Below are 18,503 nucleotides of genomic sequence, written 5' to 3'. Positions count from 1 at the left end.
TTTTGCATGAACGATCTTACGACATACCTTATATATCCCGACTTTACAAAAGATGCTCCTTTTCCCCATTCTCCAGACGGGTTAAGTAACGTGCATTAACTACTCCTGTAATTTTTTGCCTAAGATATTTATTATCAATGTGCACTGCTCTGAAAATCAAAGCTGTTCACTTCATGCGTAGATAATTCCGCAAGCCACAATGCACGCTCCTTTTGCTCTATAGATACAGACGATATCAGCACCATACCAGTCTTGGATACTTTCCCCAACGCCTTCTTCACCATCCTCGTGACTTCAAAAGGGTTTCCCAAATAAATATCCTTTTCCAAAAAACCTACTCCAACAAACAACGATTCATCAGACTCGTTTTCCACAACAATTTTAGCCCTTTTTGTCCCATTGTTAAACTTCACTGTTGTCCACTCGTCTTTCTTGCTAACTGTACTCGACGTGCTTTCAGCTCCAAAAGACACTCCTGCTTCCGCCATCTCCCCTTCCGTGCACCTTCCCCAACTTCTCTCTCCCTGCGTATTGCTTGGATGGGTCGGTCTTCCACCATTTTAAAAAATTTACCACAGTGTGTTTAATGTGCGTGGCTGAGATGCAATCTCACGCTACAAAAGATGGCGGAAGTGGACGAACAGTTCGAATCAAGTAGAGTGTCGAGCAAAGTTGGTGAAGACCAATGTTCTGAATGGACATTAGTCTTCACCATAAACAGTTGTATCGAAAACTGAAAGAAAAAGCAAATTGTCTAAAATTGGAATGGATCATACTTGTATGAATGATAATGAATCACTTCTTGTTGGGATGCGTTTGAGTAAGGACGCATATGTGGGAGACCCCTGAGGTGTGGAAATGGTGAAGTATGCCTGGGAAAAGTGGAGTCTGTCAGAGTGACCAGGAGTGGTCTTACTTTCATTTAATTGTATTTCTTCAGAACAGAGGATTATTGCAGTGAGCCTCTTCCACACACCGTTCTTCAATATACTCTGTCCGTCTGCACATACTTGAAAAATGGCCAAATCCTTTACAATTCTTACACTGCAATGGTTTGGGAACAAAAGCTCTTACAGCGTATCAGCACACTAGTGGTTACAATGTTAACAACCAGATCTCAGAGCATTTACTTAAAACCCGAGACACTCCATTTAGTACAGGGGCTCCCAAAAATGTTTGGCCTACGACCCCATTATGATATCTGAAAATTCTCACGACTCAACCATGTGAAAGAAAATACATGTAATTAACAGCCAATGTTAAATGTTTTAATTGGGTCAATAGTTATGGCAGTCAATTGCAAAACATTCAAACAGTATTTCTAATTGTATTCTCAACTCACCTAGTTGTTGTAATTTTTACCACCTCGTCGTTGCAACTCCCCAACGGGCTTGGGAGAGGCGAAGGTCGAGTGAAACATGACCCGCCAAACCGCACTTCTCAACACCCGCTTGCTTAACCCGAAAGCCAGCTGTACCAATGTGTCTGATGAAACATCGTTCAACTGACAACTCAGTCAGCCTGTAGGCGCCCGGCCTGCCACAAGGAGTCGCTAGAGTGCGATGAGCCAAGTAAAGTCAGGAACCAAAACTCCTCCATAGTGACCTGGAAATGCGTTGTCTGCAGCATTCGGTCACATGACCACTCGATCAGCTGTTCGATTTCACATACCGGCATGTCAACTGAGCCAGGATTACAGTCAAATAATTGTTTTTGTATTTCCCCAGCATGCTCGCGTTCGGTTAGTTCAGTTTCCCCAAATACTGTGTCTGTTACATATGCAAGGAGACACATTTTCTTTTCATTACACAGAAAGCCAAGTCTGTTTTTTACATCCATCGCAAATGACAACAGTTCCTCTCTTTCCAACACTCCCCTCGATAACCGCCAAGCCTCGTGGGAAATAGAACATTGTCATGCTCTAATCCCATATCTCCACATACACAATATATGGACACCCCTTCAAATTAGTGAATTTGGCTATTTCAGCCATACCCGTTGCTGACAGGTGAATAAAATCGAGCACACAGCCATTCAATCTCCATATTCAAACATTGGCAGTGGAGTGGCCTTACTGAAGAGCTCAGTGACTTTCAAAGTGTCACCGGCACAGGATGCCACCTTTCCAACAAGTCAATTCATCACATTTCTGCCCTGCTAGAGCCGCCCCGGTCAACTGTAAGTGCAGTTATTGTGAAGTTCAAACATCTAGGAGCAACAACGGTTCAGCCGCAAAGTGGTAGGCCACACAATCTCACAGAACGGGCCCGCCAAGTGCTGGAGCACGTAAAAATCGTCTGTCCTAGGTTGCATCATTACCTACCAAGCTCCAAACTGCCTCTGGAAGCAACTTCTGCACAATAACTGTTCGTCGGGAGCTTCATGAAATGGGTTTCCATGGCCAAGCAGCCGCACACAAGCCTAAGCTCACCATAATCAATGCCAAGCGTCAGCTGGAGTGGTGTAAAGCTCACGGCAATTGGACTCTGGAGCAGTAAAAACGTGTTCTCTGGAGTGATGAATCACGCTTCACCATCTGGCAGTCCGACAGACAAATCTGGCTTTGGCGGTGCCAGGAGAAGGTTATCTGCCCGAATACATAGTGCAAACTGTAAAGTTTGGTGGAGGAGGAATAATGTTCTGGTGGGCCAAGAAGGTGTGCCAAGTCCTGGGACAGAGCACCAATGCATCACACCCACAAGTGAGAAAATAAGTATTCACTTAATCGCAGATTTAACTCCCACAAAAGACCAGAACAAAGTTTTGAAAATAAGGTTGCATGATGATACATAAGGGTTCAATATTATAAGCATTTGGAAGTGCATTTATAAATTGTTAATAACTGGAGGTAAATATTGGCTCACTACATGGCAAACACTGACCAGTTATTGCACTATTTTGACCAATGAAATAACCATTTATTAATGGTTTAATGCATTTATAAATAATTAAATAATCATTAACAATTATAACCCTTTTATAAACCCCTTACAAATGGAACCTTATTGTGAAGTGTTACAGTATTGGGTAGTTGTAGTGGGGACTAACATTGGAAGTTCTAAAAATAATATTTTAAGATGTTTTTAGCTCAAATCCTATATACTGAACAAAAATATAAATGCACCATCAACATATAAATGCATCAAAATTGAAAAGTGCTGGGGAAAATGCATGGTTGCCACACGTTTTCCAGCAGCCTTACATAGCAGGTCAAAATTTGATTTGATTTTGATTTTGAACTTCCTGCAGACAGAAATCAACAACAATATTCTGAGACCTTTTGTCACTAAGCACAAAAAGGAGATCAGTAAAGAGTACATGTATAACACAATGGGTTAAACAAGCAAGTTGTGTCAGTAAAAACACCTCATGACAGAGAGGAAGCAAAAAAAAGCAAAACAGCTGAGGCAGGTTCAGTGGCAGTGAACAGGGAAGGATGGGAGAGGGAGAGCAAGGCGCAGCCAGAACTGCAGGATATTATTACAATCAAACGTTTTCCCAAATCAAACTTCAGCACTAATATAAAATAACACAACTATTACTGGAAAGTATTCACACAGTACATAGTGCATACACTATTGAAAAGTGATGTGTGTACTGATTTATTCATACATTGCCTTTTGCTTCTTAGATAAATATCAAGTCTACACTGATTTTTTGTTTTAACAGCCATACTTGTTGGTTGGGGCTGTGAGCCTGGAAGAGGATTAATCCGATAAGAGATGTGGGAACCTTAACCAGCTACAAACATATAATACACATGCATAAATAAATAGTAGAACACTAAACTAAGGTTAACATATGCATAGGAAAGGAAATGGATGAAACAACGAGAGAAGAGCAATATTGAACAAGTGGGTTGATGTTCTGGCTTCAGGAATGGAGGTTCAAATTATAGGTCAACCGATTAAAGTTTTCACAACAATCGGAAATTGGTCTTTTTGGACACCGATTTGGCCGATTAAAAAAATATATAAAATGTAGACCTTTATTTAACTAGGCAAGTCTTATTTTCAATGACGGCCTAGGAATGGTGGGTTAACTGCCTCGTTCAGGGGCAGAACAACAGATTTTTACCTTTTTCAGTTTGGGGATTCAATCTCGCAACCTTACAGTTAACTAGTCCAACGCTCTAACCACCTGATTACATTGCACTCCACGAGGAGACTGCCTGTTATGCGAATGCAGTAAGCCAAGGTAAGTTGCTAGCTAGCATTAAACTTATCTTATAAAAACAATAAATCAATCATAATCACTAGTTAACTACACATGGTTGATGATATCACTATTTTATCTAGTATCCTGTGTTGCATATAATCAATGAGGTGCGTATTGTTGCTCCAATGTGTACCTAACCATAAACATCAATGCCTTTCTTAAAATCAACACACAGAAGTATATATTTTTAATCCTGCATATTTAGCTAAAAGAAATCCATGTTAGCAGGCAATATTAACCAGGTGAAATTGTGTCACTTCTCTTGCGTTCATTGCACGCAGAGTCAGTGTATATGCAACAGTTTGGGCTGCCTAATTTGCCCGAATTTGACTTAATTATGACATAACATTGAAGGCTGTGCAATGTAACAGGAATATTTAGACTTATGGATGCCACCCGTTAGATAAAATACGGAACGAATCCAGGTCTTGTTTTCGAGATGATAGTTTCCGGATTCGGTCGTATTTCTGTGTGTTATCATGTTATAACTAAGTCTATGATTTGATAGAGCAGTCTGACTGAGCGATGGTCGGCACCAGCAGGCTCGAAAGCATTCATTCAAACAGCACTTTCGTGCATTTTGCCAGCAGCTGTTTATGACCTCAAGCCTATCAACTCCCGAGATTAGGCTGGTGTAACCAATGTGAAATGGCTAGCTAGTTAGCGGGGTGCGCGCTAACAGCGAATCAAACGTCACTTGCTCTGAGACTTGGAGTGGTTGTTCCCCTTGTTCTCTATGGGTAACGCTGCTTCGAGGGTGGCTGTTGTCTTTGTGTTCCTGGTTCAAGCGAGGAGAGGGACGGAAGCTATACTGTTACACTGGCAATACTAAAGTGCCTATAAGAACATCCAATAGTCAAAGGTTAATGAAATACAAATGGTATAGAGAGAAATAGTCCTATAATTCCTATAGTAACTACAATCTAAAACTTCTTACCTGGGAATATTGAAGACACATGTTAAAAGGAACCACCAGCTTTCATATGTTCTCATGTTCTGAGCAAGGAACTTAAGCGTTAGCTTTCTTACATGGCACCTATGGCACTTTTACTTTCTTCTCCAACACTTTGTTTTTGCATGATTTAAACCAAATTGAACATGTTTCATTATTTATTTGAGGCTAAATTTATTTTATTGATGTATTATATTAAGTTAAAATAAGTGTTCATTCAATATTGTTGTAATTGTCATTATTACAAATACATTGGTTTTTAAAAAAATCGTCCAATTAATCGGTAAGTGCTTTTTTTTTGGGTCCTCCAATAATCGGTATCGGCGTTGAAAAATCATAATCGGTCGACCTCTAGTTCAAATCCACTCTCTTCGTGTGCGTTACACTCCAGCTGGGCTTTGCAGATGGACGCCACTGAGCGAGGCAGATCAGTCAAACTAGATCATAAAACAATTTAGATCTGCTACTCGGCACCTGAGACCTGAGAGAAGCAGAATGTCCGGTCACACAGAAACAAAGACAGACACACAACCATCAGCTTAACACAGCTTCATTCTAGCTAATAGCAAACCCAATCCCAAGAAGTGCTGCTTGCCACAATATGAATAGCTATACTGCAGTGTTTCAGGACCACCAGGAGATGGGGGTGTTGTCAGGGTAACTGGGACAGCACTTTTACCACTCATGTTTATTTTCAGACAGAGAAATTAATGTTTTTCTGCTATCTAAAGTAGCCTCAAATTTTTATGAATGGGTAACCTAATATTGCCTCTTCTTTGGGTACTTGCTGTTCCTCATTTGCCCACAGGGTTTCCAGTGGTGTAAAGTACTTCAGTAAAAATACTTTATAAAGTACTACTAAGTAGTTTTTTGGGGGTCTCTGTCCTTTACTATTTATATTTTGGCTCCCTACATTCCTAAATAAAATATACTTCTTACTCCATAAATTTTCCCAAACACCCAAAAGTTACATTTTGAATGCTGAGCAGGACAGAAAAATGGTCCAATTCACACACTTATCAAGAGAGCATCCTTGAATATCTATACTGCTTCTGATCTGGCGGACCGACTAAACACAAATGCTTCGTTTGTAAATTGTCTGAGGGTTTGAATGGGCACCTGCCGAATCTCAGGATTAACTACGTTAAATGTAGTAATGAATAAATTGGCTACATTTCTGTGAACGGTCTTGTGCAAGTTTTAAATCGACACAGTGCCTGTTAACAAAGGTGTCAGCTAGAGATGACGTGCAGGAGCTTGCAGGGATTTGTAGTCTTACATGTCTACTTTGATGGTAATCAGCATTTTAAAATCAGAGTAAATAGATCCAAATATACTGGTTAGTCACCTTGTCTGGGAGAGATGTATGGTTATTAAAACGGCACGCCAGGTAAGCCGATGAGAAACACAGCCCTTTATGGGTATTATGACACTACTGTGGGGCTCTATTGTCGTTTCAGGCACAGGTTGGTGGCACCTTAATTGGTGAGGACAGGGTGAGGACAGGGTCATGGTAATGGCTGGAACGGAATAAATGGAATGGTATCGAACTCAAATACATTGTTTCTGGTCCAGCCATTATTATGAGCCATCCTCCCCTCAGCAGCCTCCTGTGGAATCAGGCACACTTCTTCAATTGTCCAAGTCTTGTCCCAGACCTACTGTGAAATCCTTTATTTCCATGCAATGACATTTCAATTGAAAGTGTTAGGGTGACGGAGAAGAAAACAACTTTAAAACGGAAATGGAACACTAATGGAAACTGAAATTGTGAACACTGAATTTCTTTAATTTATTACATTGGTTTGGAATTTAAGGGATATTATCATGCTTTAAAAATAAAAAAAATACATTTAGGTACTCATAATGTGATGCATTTGTTAAACCTTTTCAGATGTCACATTAACACTTAAATGTCAAATTATAAAATACACTTTCTGCTGTTGCCTCAAATTCTGAGGGGTCAATTTACTTGGAGCAGATTGATAACTCATCAACAGGCACAACAAGATATGACAGTGAGAACTGGTACAGAGATGGACTTGGCACCACACAGCTGTAATCTTCAGACACATATTCCGTATGACCACACCACCTTTCAAAAGAAGCAGTAGCACTGTGGAGCCCCAGAAATAACACTTCTTCCTTGTCGTTAACATAGTGATGTGTCTACAAATATCTCAGGTGCCAAAGAGAGTAAACATGCGTGCGCCCGCCCACTCCCCCCATATAAAAACGTTTAAACAGCAGGCATGGACAGCAAAAAGTGGGAGACAGGACGAAAATGGTGAACAAAACACTAAGTCCAGCATTTCCCATTACAGACAATCGATAACTGGAAGAAGCAGCACTTTTGGTATTTGTTATTATTTCTATTTATGGGTTGGGGGGAGAAGACGGACTCCCACAATGGCATTCAGCTGCTGTGGTCCCACCCAAACTGGCTCAGACAACAGGTGGCTTAGGCTTAAACCATCAAAGTCTTTCCAATCTAAGTGCATGGACCATACAGTAGCTGAATATTTGAGTTGTGTACTGTACCTTTGGCAAACTTGAAATAAGATGGTTATCAAACAGTACATCTATCTCCTTTACGTCGCTCCCCTTTAACACATGATGAACATCAGGGAGAAATTCTTATCAGGAACACTTTGTGTTCAGTGCTCACATCGCCACCATTACCATTTGAGGAAATGCATTGAACATAAATCATGTGTACTCTGAAAAATATCTAAACTAAGCAAGGAGTAGGCTTAACATTGTTTTCAGCCACAAGGATCTGATCATTGGGGCTTTATATAAAATTGAGAATTCAGCAACGTAAATGGTCTTTAAAAAAGTAGGTACGTGTTATGATCAAATGAGACCTTAGCCTAATTCTCCCCATTTTCCTTTGAAGCAAAGTAGTTTCGCTCGGGTTGTGCAACTACAAATAAAAAGTGAAAATTCAAAAATAAAAACAGCTTATTAAACACGTGTTAGATCAATTGAAAAGTAAAAGTCAACGTTGCTCTACTTCAGACCATAACAACGGACTGACTAGAATATACCAGCAAGCAGTTTATTCAAACACAAGCCCACTGAACAATTATTTGCAGGTCATATGATTGAGAGCTGTGAAATTCATTCAAAACAGCTAAAACGCACATTGCTTTCAGCTTCTTCCATGTCAGTGAAAGGAAGCTGTAAGAAATGTTCAACAGCATTGCAAAATGTTGTAGAAAGAAATATTGGACAAAGAAAATGGCACATCACTTTTAGTAACAATTTTCAAAACACACAAAAATATTCTTAAAATTACTGTAAAAGCATACTTTTCACACAGGCACCTGAACATGAGGTCTTGAAAAAAAAAAAGGGACACTTGCATATAATTGGAAAGAACTCACTTTCACACACACACCAAACAGCTAGGCAAAGTGGCCTAACCAATCATTCAGAACTCAGAGGCCTGTGTGAGTATCCTTGAGGTGCTTGCACCTCCTAAGGGGGTTGAAAATACAGAGAATCATCACTTTCATGCTTTTCTTTCATCACACCAACTCGCTCACTTGCCCAGCAGAGTGCTCATTAAACAATCTCCATTAAGAACCGTTTTTTGGTTTACAGGCTACAACACTATCGTTAAGTAATATAGCTATATGTTTTTCTGAAATGCATGTACAAGAAAAATAAAAACACCCATTTTGCTTAAGTGCTTGAAGACTTTTGCAATATTTCCCTGGAGATCACTGATCCCTCTAAAAAAGGTCCAATGCAGCTGTTACCTAAATATCAAATAATTTCTGGGAACAATAGGTACCTTAGTGTGATTCTTTTTGACTGATTTAATTGGGGAAAAAAGCTTAGCAAAGCACAATTTCTCAACAAAATAATTGCTAGGACTGTCTGGGAGTGGCCTGAGTGGGAAAACTGAAAACTTGCCAAGCTGTTACTGGCAGAGAAGTTTGGAACTCTTATTGGTCTATTAACTAATTTAACGCGTAGTGATGTCACCAGGCAGGCCAAAACTCCATCCCACCAACACAGGCTGAAATTTCTGGTCATTTTCACAATATTATTACAACCTCAGTGTGGAAATATATAAAACACGGGAAATTACATTTGACTGCACAGGGGCTTTAAGAATTAAATTCAACATTAGGGGACATGTCGGAATCAAAAACGATGAACAGTTGAAGTACTTTGGACTGTTAGCACACTTCTACACACCCACGCAAGAGACTTTACAAAGAAGCATAGGGCTTCTTGTTCTTCCACTCAGGATCAAATGCAAAAAAAGGGTTAGAGTTATGAAAAAGACCACTTGTTTTGGCTTTTTTACCTCATGGTATGTTCTGGTGTTTCATATTCCAATATTTAGGGAACCCAGTAAAGTTACATCAACTGTGCATAAACAATTAAAGCACAAAAATCCCAAACACTTTTTGCCGCTATTGTCCACCATTGCAAACTGGGTTGTCCATCGCACAAAAATAATTTCCGCTGCCAATCAAGTCAAAATAAGTGATATTTTCGCTGTTGTGCAGCATTAGCAAAATAAGATATTTTGTGCTCTTGATTGAAGCTGATCTACTCTGATAATACACACGGCATAGAATGGAAGCAAAACAAGAGGTTTTAGATACCACGTCCCAGAGGTCTATCCTTTGCTCAGAATTCCACAGTGAAGTAATTTAGTGTGTGAGACACAGTTTTGTACACAACAGGGGTGTGTTTGACCATCTTGTAGTTCCCTTTGTCTACAAGAATAAGCCAAGAGGTTACCAGGAACCCCAAGAGAGGGCTGGACTAGGAATCTCAGGCATAGATTCCTGCCTTTGCATATAACCTGGACTGGGATTCAGCAGTAGGTACACTCAGAAATGCTTCAGCCCATGAATGAAGAGGTAAAAAAAAATAAAAAATTCAGGGACAGTAAGATCACACTGTCCTATTACAGGTGGAAACCGGTGGAAATCAGTGTGCTTAAAGTGAAATTGCCTGAACAGATAACTTAAAGGTTCGAAGCCTACATATCTATGACAGCTGATTGCAAGCCATGTCAGTGTTTCCTGCAAGCAAAATGTTTTGGTATTTTAAATCACAGCTCTGTAGTTCATTATTAAATATCACTCCAATTCATATTTGAGCACAATACGAGGATCTTGTTCTGAACCATTTGTCAGAACACAATATTATCCAACTGTCATGGCTTTACCAATACTACCTGAGTGACATTTTGTATTTCGGTATTTATTCATTTATTTGTCTTAAAAAGAACAACAGTCCAAAGCCATCCTTAAAAGAAGTTAGTATTTCATATAGTATGTGTATCTGTAGTAATTAAAATATATATTTTTTAAAAGTGTTACATAAAGTGCTATTAATCCACACAACCAAATCACTTATGCTAGAGAAAATAAGCTAAGACACTTCCTCCCTTAGCCCCCCCCCCAAAAAGAAAAAAAAGAGATGGTAGTTCCAATGACATTGTGGCTGTCCACTCATTGTATTACCAAATGTGGCCTGCCTTGCCATGTATAGGCCTCTTGACACAACCACTTTGATCAAAGACACTGACTGGATGAAACTGTATTATGAAATTATCACCACATCTCTACAAACAGTATAACAAAGTGGCTGGTCTGCGACATGAAATAATTAGTATTGCGATGGTTCTGTCATCTTTTCTTGGTTATATTAAACTGCGACTTTTCAAGTCTCATCCACACCAATACTCTGTGCAAGAAATACATTGTCATAACTAGAGAGATTAAAAGACCAAAAGCTGAAAAAGCACAAAGTATCCTAGGCTGAATAAATTGGCTAGCAAATGAAAAGCAAATCGCTTGAGCAAGAAAATAAGGAAATGAGCCATTTCTCCATGTAGTATCAGCAAATATAGCCTAGGTAGGTCTAATGAATTACTGACATCTTGAGCCTCTTACGGATCAAATACACCAAACCCAACAACAAAAAAATCACATACATAGCCCTTGTGCTACAATAAGTCACTTCTCATCTTTCATAAAACTCCCACAATCAGGTGAATAGCTCAAGAGAAGCTACAAATTAAGGAACAGCCTACATCCATCTTAATTTGAAATGAATTCCGTATGTGGACTGACAACTGCAAGGGTTTAAGAAGAGTCAAAATAATAAACATAAAAGCAAACTCAGATGAAGACAATTATATAATAAAACTGTTTTTTTCAACTGATTAGCATGCCTACCAAAAAGTGAAAACCGAACCACAAGATTAGAATGAACCCATCTGTGCTCTGGGAGTTTGTTCCTACTGTAGATCACATCTGAAATCGCTAAACCATACAAAACAAAATAGGCGTCAAGAGATACCCAGCAGTCAGTTCTTTGCTGGGCATAGTTATTTCACTAAAGTAATTAAGACAAATGCTTTCCCTCAAATGTATTTATCATTTAACCTGCAGCCTAACAGTCTTCTCGTAATCTTTCAGTTTCAAGGCATTCTTATCTGAGCTTATAGTTCATTTTATTTCAAAATGAATTCAAATTTGCACATATACTGATGTGTATGTATAAATCATAGCACAGATCTACATATATTGGAATAATTTGAATGCATGAGGACATAAAATGATTGAGGCATCTTACTGTAAGACCAACACTCGCCATATAGTTCAATGGGCAACAGGATAAAGGCTTGGGAGGTGCAGTTTGGGCCTTCATCTTATTTCTCCTCAACACCCAGAGGAAGGCGCTATGAGACCAATGTCTAACACAGCAGAAAGTGTCACAAGTGTCCGTTCACATGGGAGTCTGAGGCACCCAGCATCTCTTTCAAGTGTTTGCGTCGGTGTAGTCCAGAGCGTCAGCAGAAGCTTCTGTGCTCAAATTAATTCCAATACTTGGATTTATATGTCCTCACATTACCCTTCCTCTCCGGCGATGCCCCCCACCCCCCGGCAAAATGTGTCCCCATTATGCCATTCTATATTTCCAATGAAAGTCTGTCACAGGACACTCATCCGTCAGTCCCAATATCACAGTTGTCTCGATTTTGTTTTTCCAAGGGGATTATAACCGCCAAAAAAGATAACTGCAGCACCCAGGTAGGGAGGAGGTTAGTGTTGACAGACATTCACTACCTCACTGATCAGGTCCATCCTTGGTCTTGTCATAGAAGACTACTCTTTTTGGATCTGGGGGAAGGACAGAAATGTTTCAGTGTGTAGGCCCTGTGGAACGTAGTTAGCAATTTATAATATATATTATTCAAACTTCAGCTGTATACCGTTTGAACATCAAATGGAAAACCCAATTTCACAACTTTGAAAACACTGTACAGAAGAGGGACCTTTACCTTGTTTTTGCAAATTGAAAACATATTCCATTTCTGTATAGAAAAAACAAAGATTGATTAATACCTCCAGGTGCATAACATATTTTTTTACACACAATAATGTGATGCTAAAGGATTAAAAGCTTTTGGTGCAAGTGAAATAGTAGGTTAAAGCTACCAATGTGTAATAACCAGTGCTCGACATGGGCCAGAGCTGTCTGAAGTGCTGTACCGGCACCTCCAAATATTTGAGAACTGCATACCGGCTCCTCTATGAAACAAAGTTGCCTATCGCCGGCCCGGATTCACACACAACGTCAAAAGGTTGATCAAAGCAGAATGAAGGTGGGACATGAATCGAATAGCAATGGAGAGTGGGCATTCATATCCGGATTCCACTTTGTTCAGGTTTATTTGCCACTAGTCTGTGAATCCGGTATATGCGTACCAGTAGACTGAGTTTGAGAATGCGCAGATTGAGAATGCGCCATGCCTGAATGCGCTTTTCCAAGTTGTCAAATAAGGGAAAGTCATGGAATTTTAATATTGCGTTTTCCTAAATATAGTATATTATCAATCTATCAGCCATGATCAGAATTAGGCCTAACCTTCAGCGTGTCTGTGTGCTGTGCATCATTTGCGTGTGTGCCAGTGGGCCATTGCCAGAGGTAGCCTATAAAATAATGATAGAGTAACTATATAGCCAATTCAAAACATAACTAGTCATACTAAAAGCGCTCTCGCTACTTAACCATTTAGCTATAAGCATTAATGTTGATGCCTTTTCCACCAGCACGGTTGAGAAATAAATCTGATACCATTATTGGAAAGCTGGGATTCCTCTATTGAAACAGTAGGCTAGCCATGTAATTCCAACATTAAAAAAATATTCTAATAGCCTAAACGACAAACAACTTCTATGCCGTGCATAGATATTTAACCTTATAAGGGTGGCCAACCATCCTATAGGAGAGCTACTGGGTGTGCAGGCTTTTGTTCAAGCCCCGCTCTAAAACACCACATTGTAGCCTAAACATCAGCTGCTCATATAGAAAACAGACCAGCAGCCTTCTAGTGTCAATACCACATTTTTGCAGACTTTTTCATGTAGGAGACACCACTAATTATTGGTCATGGAGATTTGGTTAGAAGTCATGAAATTCCATCAGTCAAAATGTGTATGAACCATTAACAGTGAATAATCAGATATAGCTATAGCAATGTACATTTTTGAACATGGTCTAATGGACCTGCACTGCTTTCTTCCCAAGTCAAGCACTGGTACTACCATGTGTTTATAGAAATGACACAGCAGAGCAAGAGGACTTACCTTTAGTGTGATAAGTAACAGCAGCTTTCAGATCAAACAACCCACAGCTACCTCTGTCCAGGCTCTTAGAGGGAGTCTGCTCTTTAGATGGACCCAACACCAGGTTGGTCAGGGGGGCCTGTGCAGGCTCATCACTAATGTCTTTACCAGAGGCCACAACTGCACCTAGACCCTTCGCCTCAACCTTTGTCTCATCCAGTCCAGACAGCTGAGCCTTTGCCCCATCCTCACCCTTTATTGTAGCAGGGGGGCAAGCTGGGGCACTAGTCCTTTTCTCTGAGTCTTGAGCCAAAGTGAGAAGGAAAGGCTCTGGGATTGATAGGCTAGCGTCAAGGCCTGCCTCAGCTGCAACAGCAGGGCATGGCTCCCCTTGAAAAGTGACCACCGTAGCCTTTCCCTCCACAGCAGCTACCGGCCCGCTTCCACCTTCTGGCCCCACATTTGGCTCATTGATGAAGGACAGTCCCCACTGATTCTGAAAGATGTCCCCCAAGGCTTTCTGATTTGTCTGAGCAGCCGGGGTGTCCACTTGGCGAGCACTCGGGAGCACAGGTTGCATATTTAAAGGGTTTAGAGGGTAAACGAAAAGAGTACACTTTCTCAGATCTGCTGTAAGGTTGGTTGAAGAACTACAGTCATTGTCCAAAAAGGATGCTACGTTCTCCCCGCATGGGAGAGAGGGGGCTGGTGGAATACTACTAGCAGCAGGAGTGAAGAAGGTACCAACAGAGGGATAACCATTTCCATCTCCAGAAACAGGACCATTAGTAACGCTAGCTGAGGTGATGGTTTTCATAGCAGACATGGGGACCTGTGATAATCTATCAGGCACCTGAGGAGGATGCATATCTCCTCCAGCTTGGGCTGCTTTGTTGAGGTTCTCCTTAACTTTACTTGCATAACTGATCTTGGGCACTATTTTAGCTCTACTGTTGTCCACAGGAAATACGGGAGGGGGCTTAAATAAAGTCCAAGAGTCCTCTTTTGTAGAGGTTGAGAGCTTGGCTTTGGGCCTATCCTCAAACTTTTTACCAAAGGCAACTGCAGCAGTTTTACTGTCTGAGTTTTTCCTCTGCAACTCACCCATAGCCACTTCTGGGGCTCCCATCTGCATGACTGCTGTCTGGGGATCTGCTTTATGGACAAGTCTCAAGTTCACCGCTTTCTCAATTGGTTCAAGTCCAGAAGCTTCTGGCTCCTGTGTAGCATTACCCTGTTGCATGGCTCTCTCCTTTTCGCTTGTCACATGCTCTGTGTTCTTGATGCTGTTGCGTCTGGCCTTGCGTTTCTTAGGAGTAGTATATCCACTTTCTGAGCCACTGCAATCGTTGTCAGGGGGTGACTTGCTGGAGTAACCATTGGTAATATGAGCAGAGTTTACCACCCCATTCAGAAGCAATGCAGAATCCTTGTCCAACAGCTTTCCCTCATAGTCATTAGTGAAATCCAAGTCCTTGTCGCTGTCCATATTCTTCTTGTGATCAAAACCGTCTTTGCTGTCCATTTTTGAAAGAGTGGTATAAACCTTCCGTGTTGACTTCTGTTTTACATTAGTGTTTATCAAATGTCTGTTACCATTACTGTTGGTGGGACGAGGGATACAAAAAAAAAAATTTGCAGACAGTATCTTCTCCCCCTCCACGTCACTGGTCTTTATTTTCCCATTGCCTGTAAATGGAAACAAAAGAAAATTGCACTGCCAGTGATAGAATAACATGTGAACAGACACACAAACATAAGTCCAAGGAAATTCCATAATTCCCTACCACCTCTCTATATCAAAAGACACTAACAGCCCTAATCTGTTTACAAGACCTATGCAACCTCAAAGCTCCTTTTGCAGGAAACATGGTGAGGCCTTTATAAGACGCTGCTGTATCATGGCAATTTAGACTGAATAGGTCAGCTGGTAGCAAGCAACCATGCCAGTACCCAGATCAGATTCCCTTGAACATAGTAGTCCCATAGCCTACTTGTTAACAGATACCATACTTAAGTCACTTCAGAAAAACGTGTGCTGTATGTAGAAATAGCCATTACCTACAGTCCTAGAACTTTTAGTAACAGGAAGGTGGTTGTCAGTGTGACTGAGCCTGACTTTGCTAGCTAATTCAACAGTATTTACCACACTAGCGTCTAAAGACAAAGCATTCAACTAAATTAATGATTTGCCATCTTGCTCCTAAGATAGCTGTATACAATACGAGTTAACAAACATCTTAAGTAATGTTATAGAATAACAAATTGTGTTAAGCGTTTTATTTTCCTTATCTGAACTGAAGCGAGGGTTCAATGTATGCACAATTTTCTTTGCATGCATAGCATCAAGTCTAAACTAGTCTAAATAAACTGGCGATGCTACAATTACATTTCAAATCATGTAGCTAAAACATCGGTAAGCAATTGTTTCAGGATTGTTTATTAAAAATCTAAATCCTATGCATCAATCAGTTAACTAGAAAGACAACTAACTGTTAACACTCTTCAGGTCATCTACCCAGGCTAACATGTTTGCGTGGCTTCATGGCGAGTTAGATAGACGCAACAGGCCCGACCAAGCCGCAGCTGCGTAAGTTTAAAATGTCTGGCACGAGCTCCAGTAGTTATTTAAATCACTGGAAAGTCTCAAAATTAAGTTAAGTAACTACTCATCTTGTTTTTGTAGCCCTGACTGTAGCCAAGTGGTAATTTGTAAACAAAACAACATTGAAACGTATTTTATGCTCCCTCTCGTTATTAGGATTAGCCAGCTAGCTCGTTAGCTTCCCCGCTTGCATTTTCTAACATGGCCGACAGGAAATGGCAATTCAGAACATTCCAGTGGAGCCGGCTTGTTTTTGTTAACAAAATATTTCACGGAATTCATACCAAATTAGCCCTTACTTTGTGGTGTAAACAACGTACTCACGTCACAAAATAATTTAACTACAAAATGACTAATTAGTCACACAGGGGAATTGTCAGTTTACCATAAATGTAGAAATGGGTGGTAAAAACCGGCGCACAAGGTCAATCCCCTCTGTCAAACCACCAGCTGTCACGCGACGTTTAACTATCCCTAAACTAGCCATACTCAACTCTAGTCACAGCTAACTAATACGTTAAATTGATATTTACCAGCTCGCTACCATCCTGCTATGACTGTCTTGCGAGCTAGCACGCTACATTGACGTCGGTAATAATGTGGCTATCTAGCTAGTTAAGTCATTTGTATTAGCTGGCTAACTTTTCCGGATGGCCCAACCTGTTTTCTTCGTCTGCGTTTCCTGGTACTGGAAGTAGATCTGATCATTTTTTAGAGATGATTTGTATTGAATATGATTTCTTTCTTCTCCATAGTGGTGATATCGTCTATCTTGTGCCCGATCTTTGGGCTGTTCCTCCATTGAAGTGTTAGAATAGAATATCCGAGTCCTACCAGTGTGCGCCGAAGCTCACTGGGCAAGTGAAGCAGAAACAGGGACCATCTCAATTGTGAATCCTCGCGTCCTTTCTCCTCGTCTCCTTCTCAAACCCCATTGGAGGAGAAGATCAGAGGGGCGGTACCTCTGGCTTTCTCATACAATGGGTTTTGAGAAGGAGAGAGGACGCGAGGAGAATTCAAATTAAGATCTTCCCACAGTCTCCTTTCCAATCAACGCGACTGACAAACGGAAGCTATTCGAGGCCTCTGTGAACGTCAGCAGTATGTCTAAAAAGTATCCAAGTCTACTATTTTTGGTGGTTCCCCACCATCATTGCAAACAGAGGTATTGTAAATACATATAAATACAGGTTGAACAAAATAATAGTTTATGCGAGATTATATAGAATTCAAGCAAATGTGAAATGCCACAAGTGGTCTTCACGACCTTTGAGATCTGCTGAGACCATAGAGATAGATAGAGGACTCATCTTCATATCTGGGCTATTATGGCATCTGTGACAGCATGGGCAGCGCCATTGGGGCTATATTCATGATTTACCCGCCTGCCACCTGCAGTGCTGGTGAACTGAACCAAATCCTGCATGTCATTCATTTATTGTGGCCACTAGATGGTGGTGATATAGCTCAAATCCATTTGCAAACCAAAGGCATTCAAATTTGAAGAAGACAATGCTCTGACAATTGTCTGATAGCTCCCTACCACTGAAATATCCAAGATGTCCGATTCATGGACTGTCTTTATCTGAGTTGCATCCGGTTTATACAGACCAATTTCACATGCACACTAGCACTCAGTGCTCACAGGGAGCAGTGCAAGCAGCGATGACATCACACTGGCGTACCGGACACCCCAGCAGCCTCCGCAAATATATATATATTTTTAACTGATTGACAGTATAAGCGGATATTGGTGAACAAATATGTGGTCAAGGCTACGACGGTGCCGGGGCATTGAGTGGAGTTTACTCAGGTGTTCAAAAGCGCATTTCAGACCAAGAGCCTAATGCTTCTTAGGTAGTTCTTCATGAGTTTTAGCTTAGAAAACAATCTCTCCACAGAAGCGACAGTTACAGGGATGGTAAAAACAGCTTGATTGCCGTGGCAACATCAGGGAAACTGGTCAAAAGGGAGTGGTGCTTCAACTACAGCAGTTCTGCAACATCTTTAATTGACCCCCTCATTCTCCTCAGTTGCCGGCCTTAACATGTTATGGAAAGATAGTAACTGTATACTTTTTTCCCCTAATTGGAATTTGCTCTGCTCCTCAGTCTCA

General features: G+C 40.7%; 1 protein-coding gene across 3 annotated transcripts; it reads right to left on the bottom strand.

Annotated features, from left to right (window-relative positions):
* Positions 1-6,938: 6,938 nt before the first annotated feature.
* On the bottom strand, positions 6,939-17,029 carry LOC118391347 (FMR1-interacting protein NUFIP2-like). 3 transcript variants are annotated; one of them, XM_035782665.2, is made up of 4 exons: positions 16,921-17,029; positions 13,804-15,471; positions 12,495-12,527; positions 6,939-12,333 (listed from the first exon to the last, which is right to left on the bottom strand). In XM_035782665.2, the coding sequence occupies exons 2-4, from the start codon at positions 15,305-15,307 to the stop codon at positions 12,281-12,283; spliced, it is 1,590 nt and encodes a 529-aa protein (XP_035638558.1). In that variant the 5' UTR covers positions 15,308-15,471; positions 16,921-17,029; the 3' UTR covers positions 6,939-12,280. The 3 variants fall into 3 exon arrangements, with proteins under 3 accessions (XP_035638558.1, XP_035638557.1, XP_035638556.1); XM_035782664.2 differs by lacking the exon at positions 16,921-17,029 and adding an exon at positions 16,773-16,884; XM_035782663.2 differs by lacking the exon at positions 16,921-17,029 and adding an exon at positions 16,276-16,716.
* Between the last annotated feature and the right edge of the window lie 1,474 nt (positions 17,030-18,503).

The sequence above is a fragment of the Oncorhynchus keta genome, unplaced genomic scaffold, assembly GCF_023373465.1.
Source record: "Oncorhynchus keta strain PuntledgeMale-10-30-2019 unplaced genomic scaffold, Oket_V2 Un_contig_6244_pilon_pilon, whole genome shotgun sequence".
In the NCBI taxonomy this organism is placed as follows: Eukaryota; Metazoa; Chordata; class Actinopteri; order Salmoniformes; family Salmonidae; genus Oncorhynchus; species Oncorhynchus keta.
The sequence above is the reverse complement of the archived record's forward strand: the minus strand, read 5'-3'. Positions and strand labels throughout refer to the sequence as shown.

Excerpts from the sequence above, each read along its gene's own strand:
- LOC118391347 (XM_035782663.2), bottom strand. The coding sequence starts at position 16,312 with ATGTTAGCCTGGGTAGATGACCTGAAGAGTGTTAACA. Across the intron at positions 12,528-13,803 it reads TGTTACTTATCACACTAAAG|AAATGGAATATGTTTTCAAT; the intron begins GTAAGTCCTCTT and ends TTTTCTATACAG. Across the intron at positions 12,334-12,494 it reads TTTCAATTTGCAAAAACAAG|ATCCAAAAAGAGTAGTCTTC; the intron begins GTAAAGGTCCCT and ends TCCTTCCCCCAG.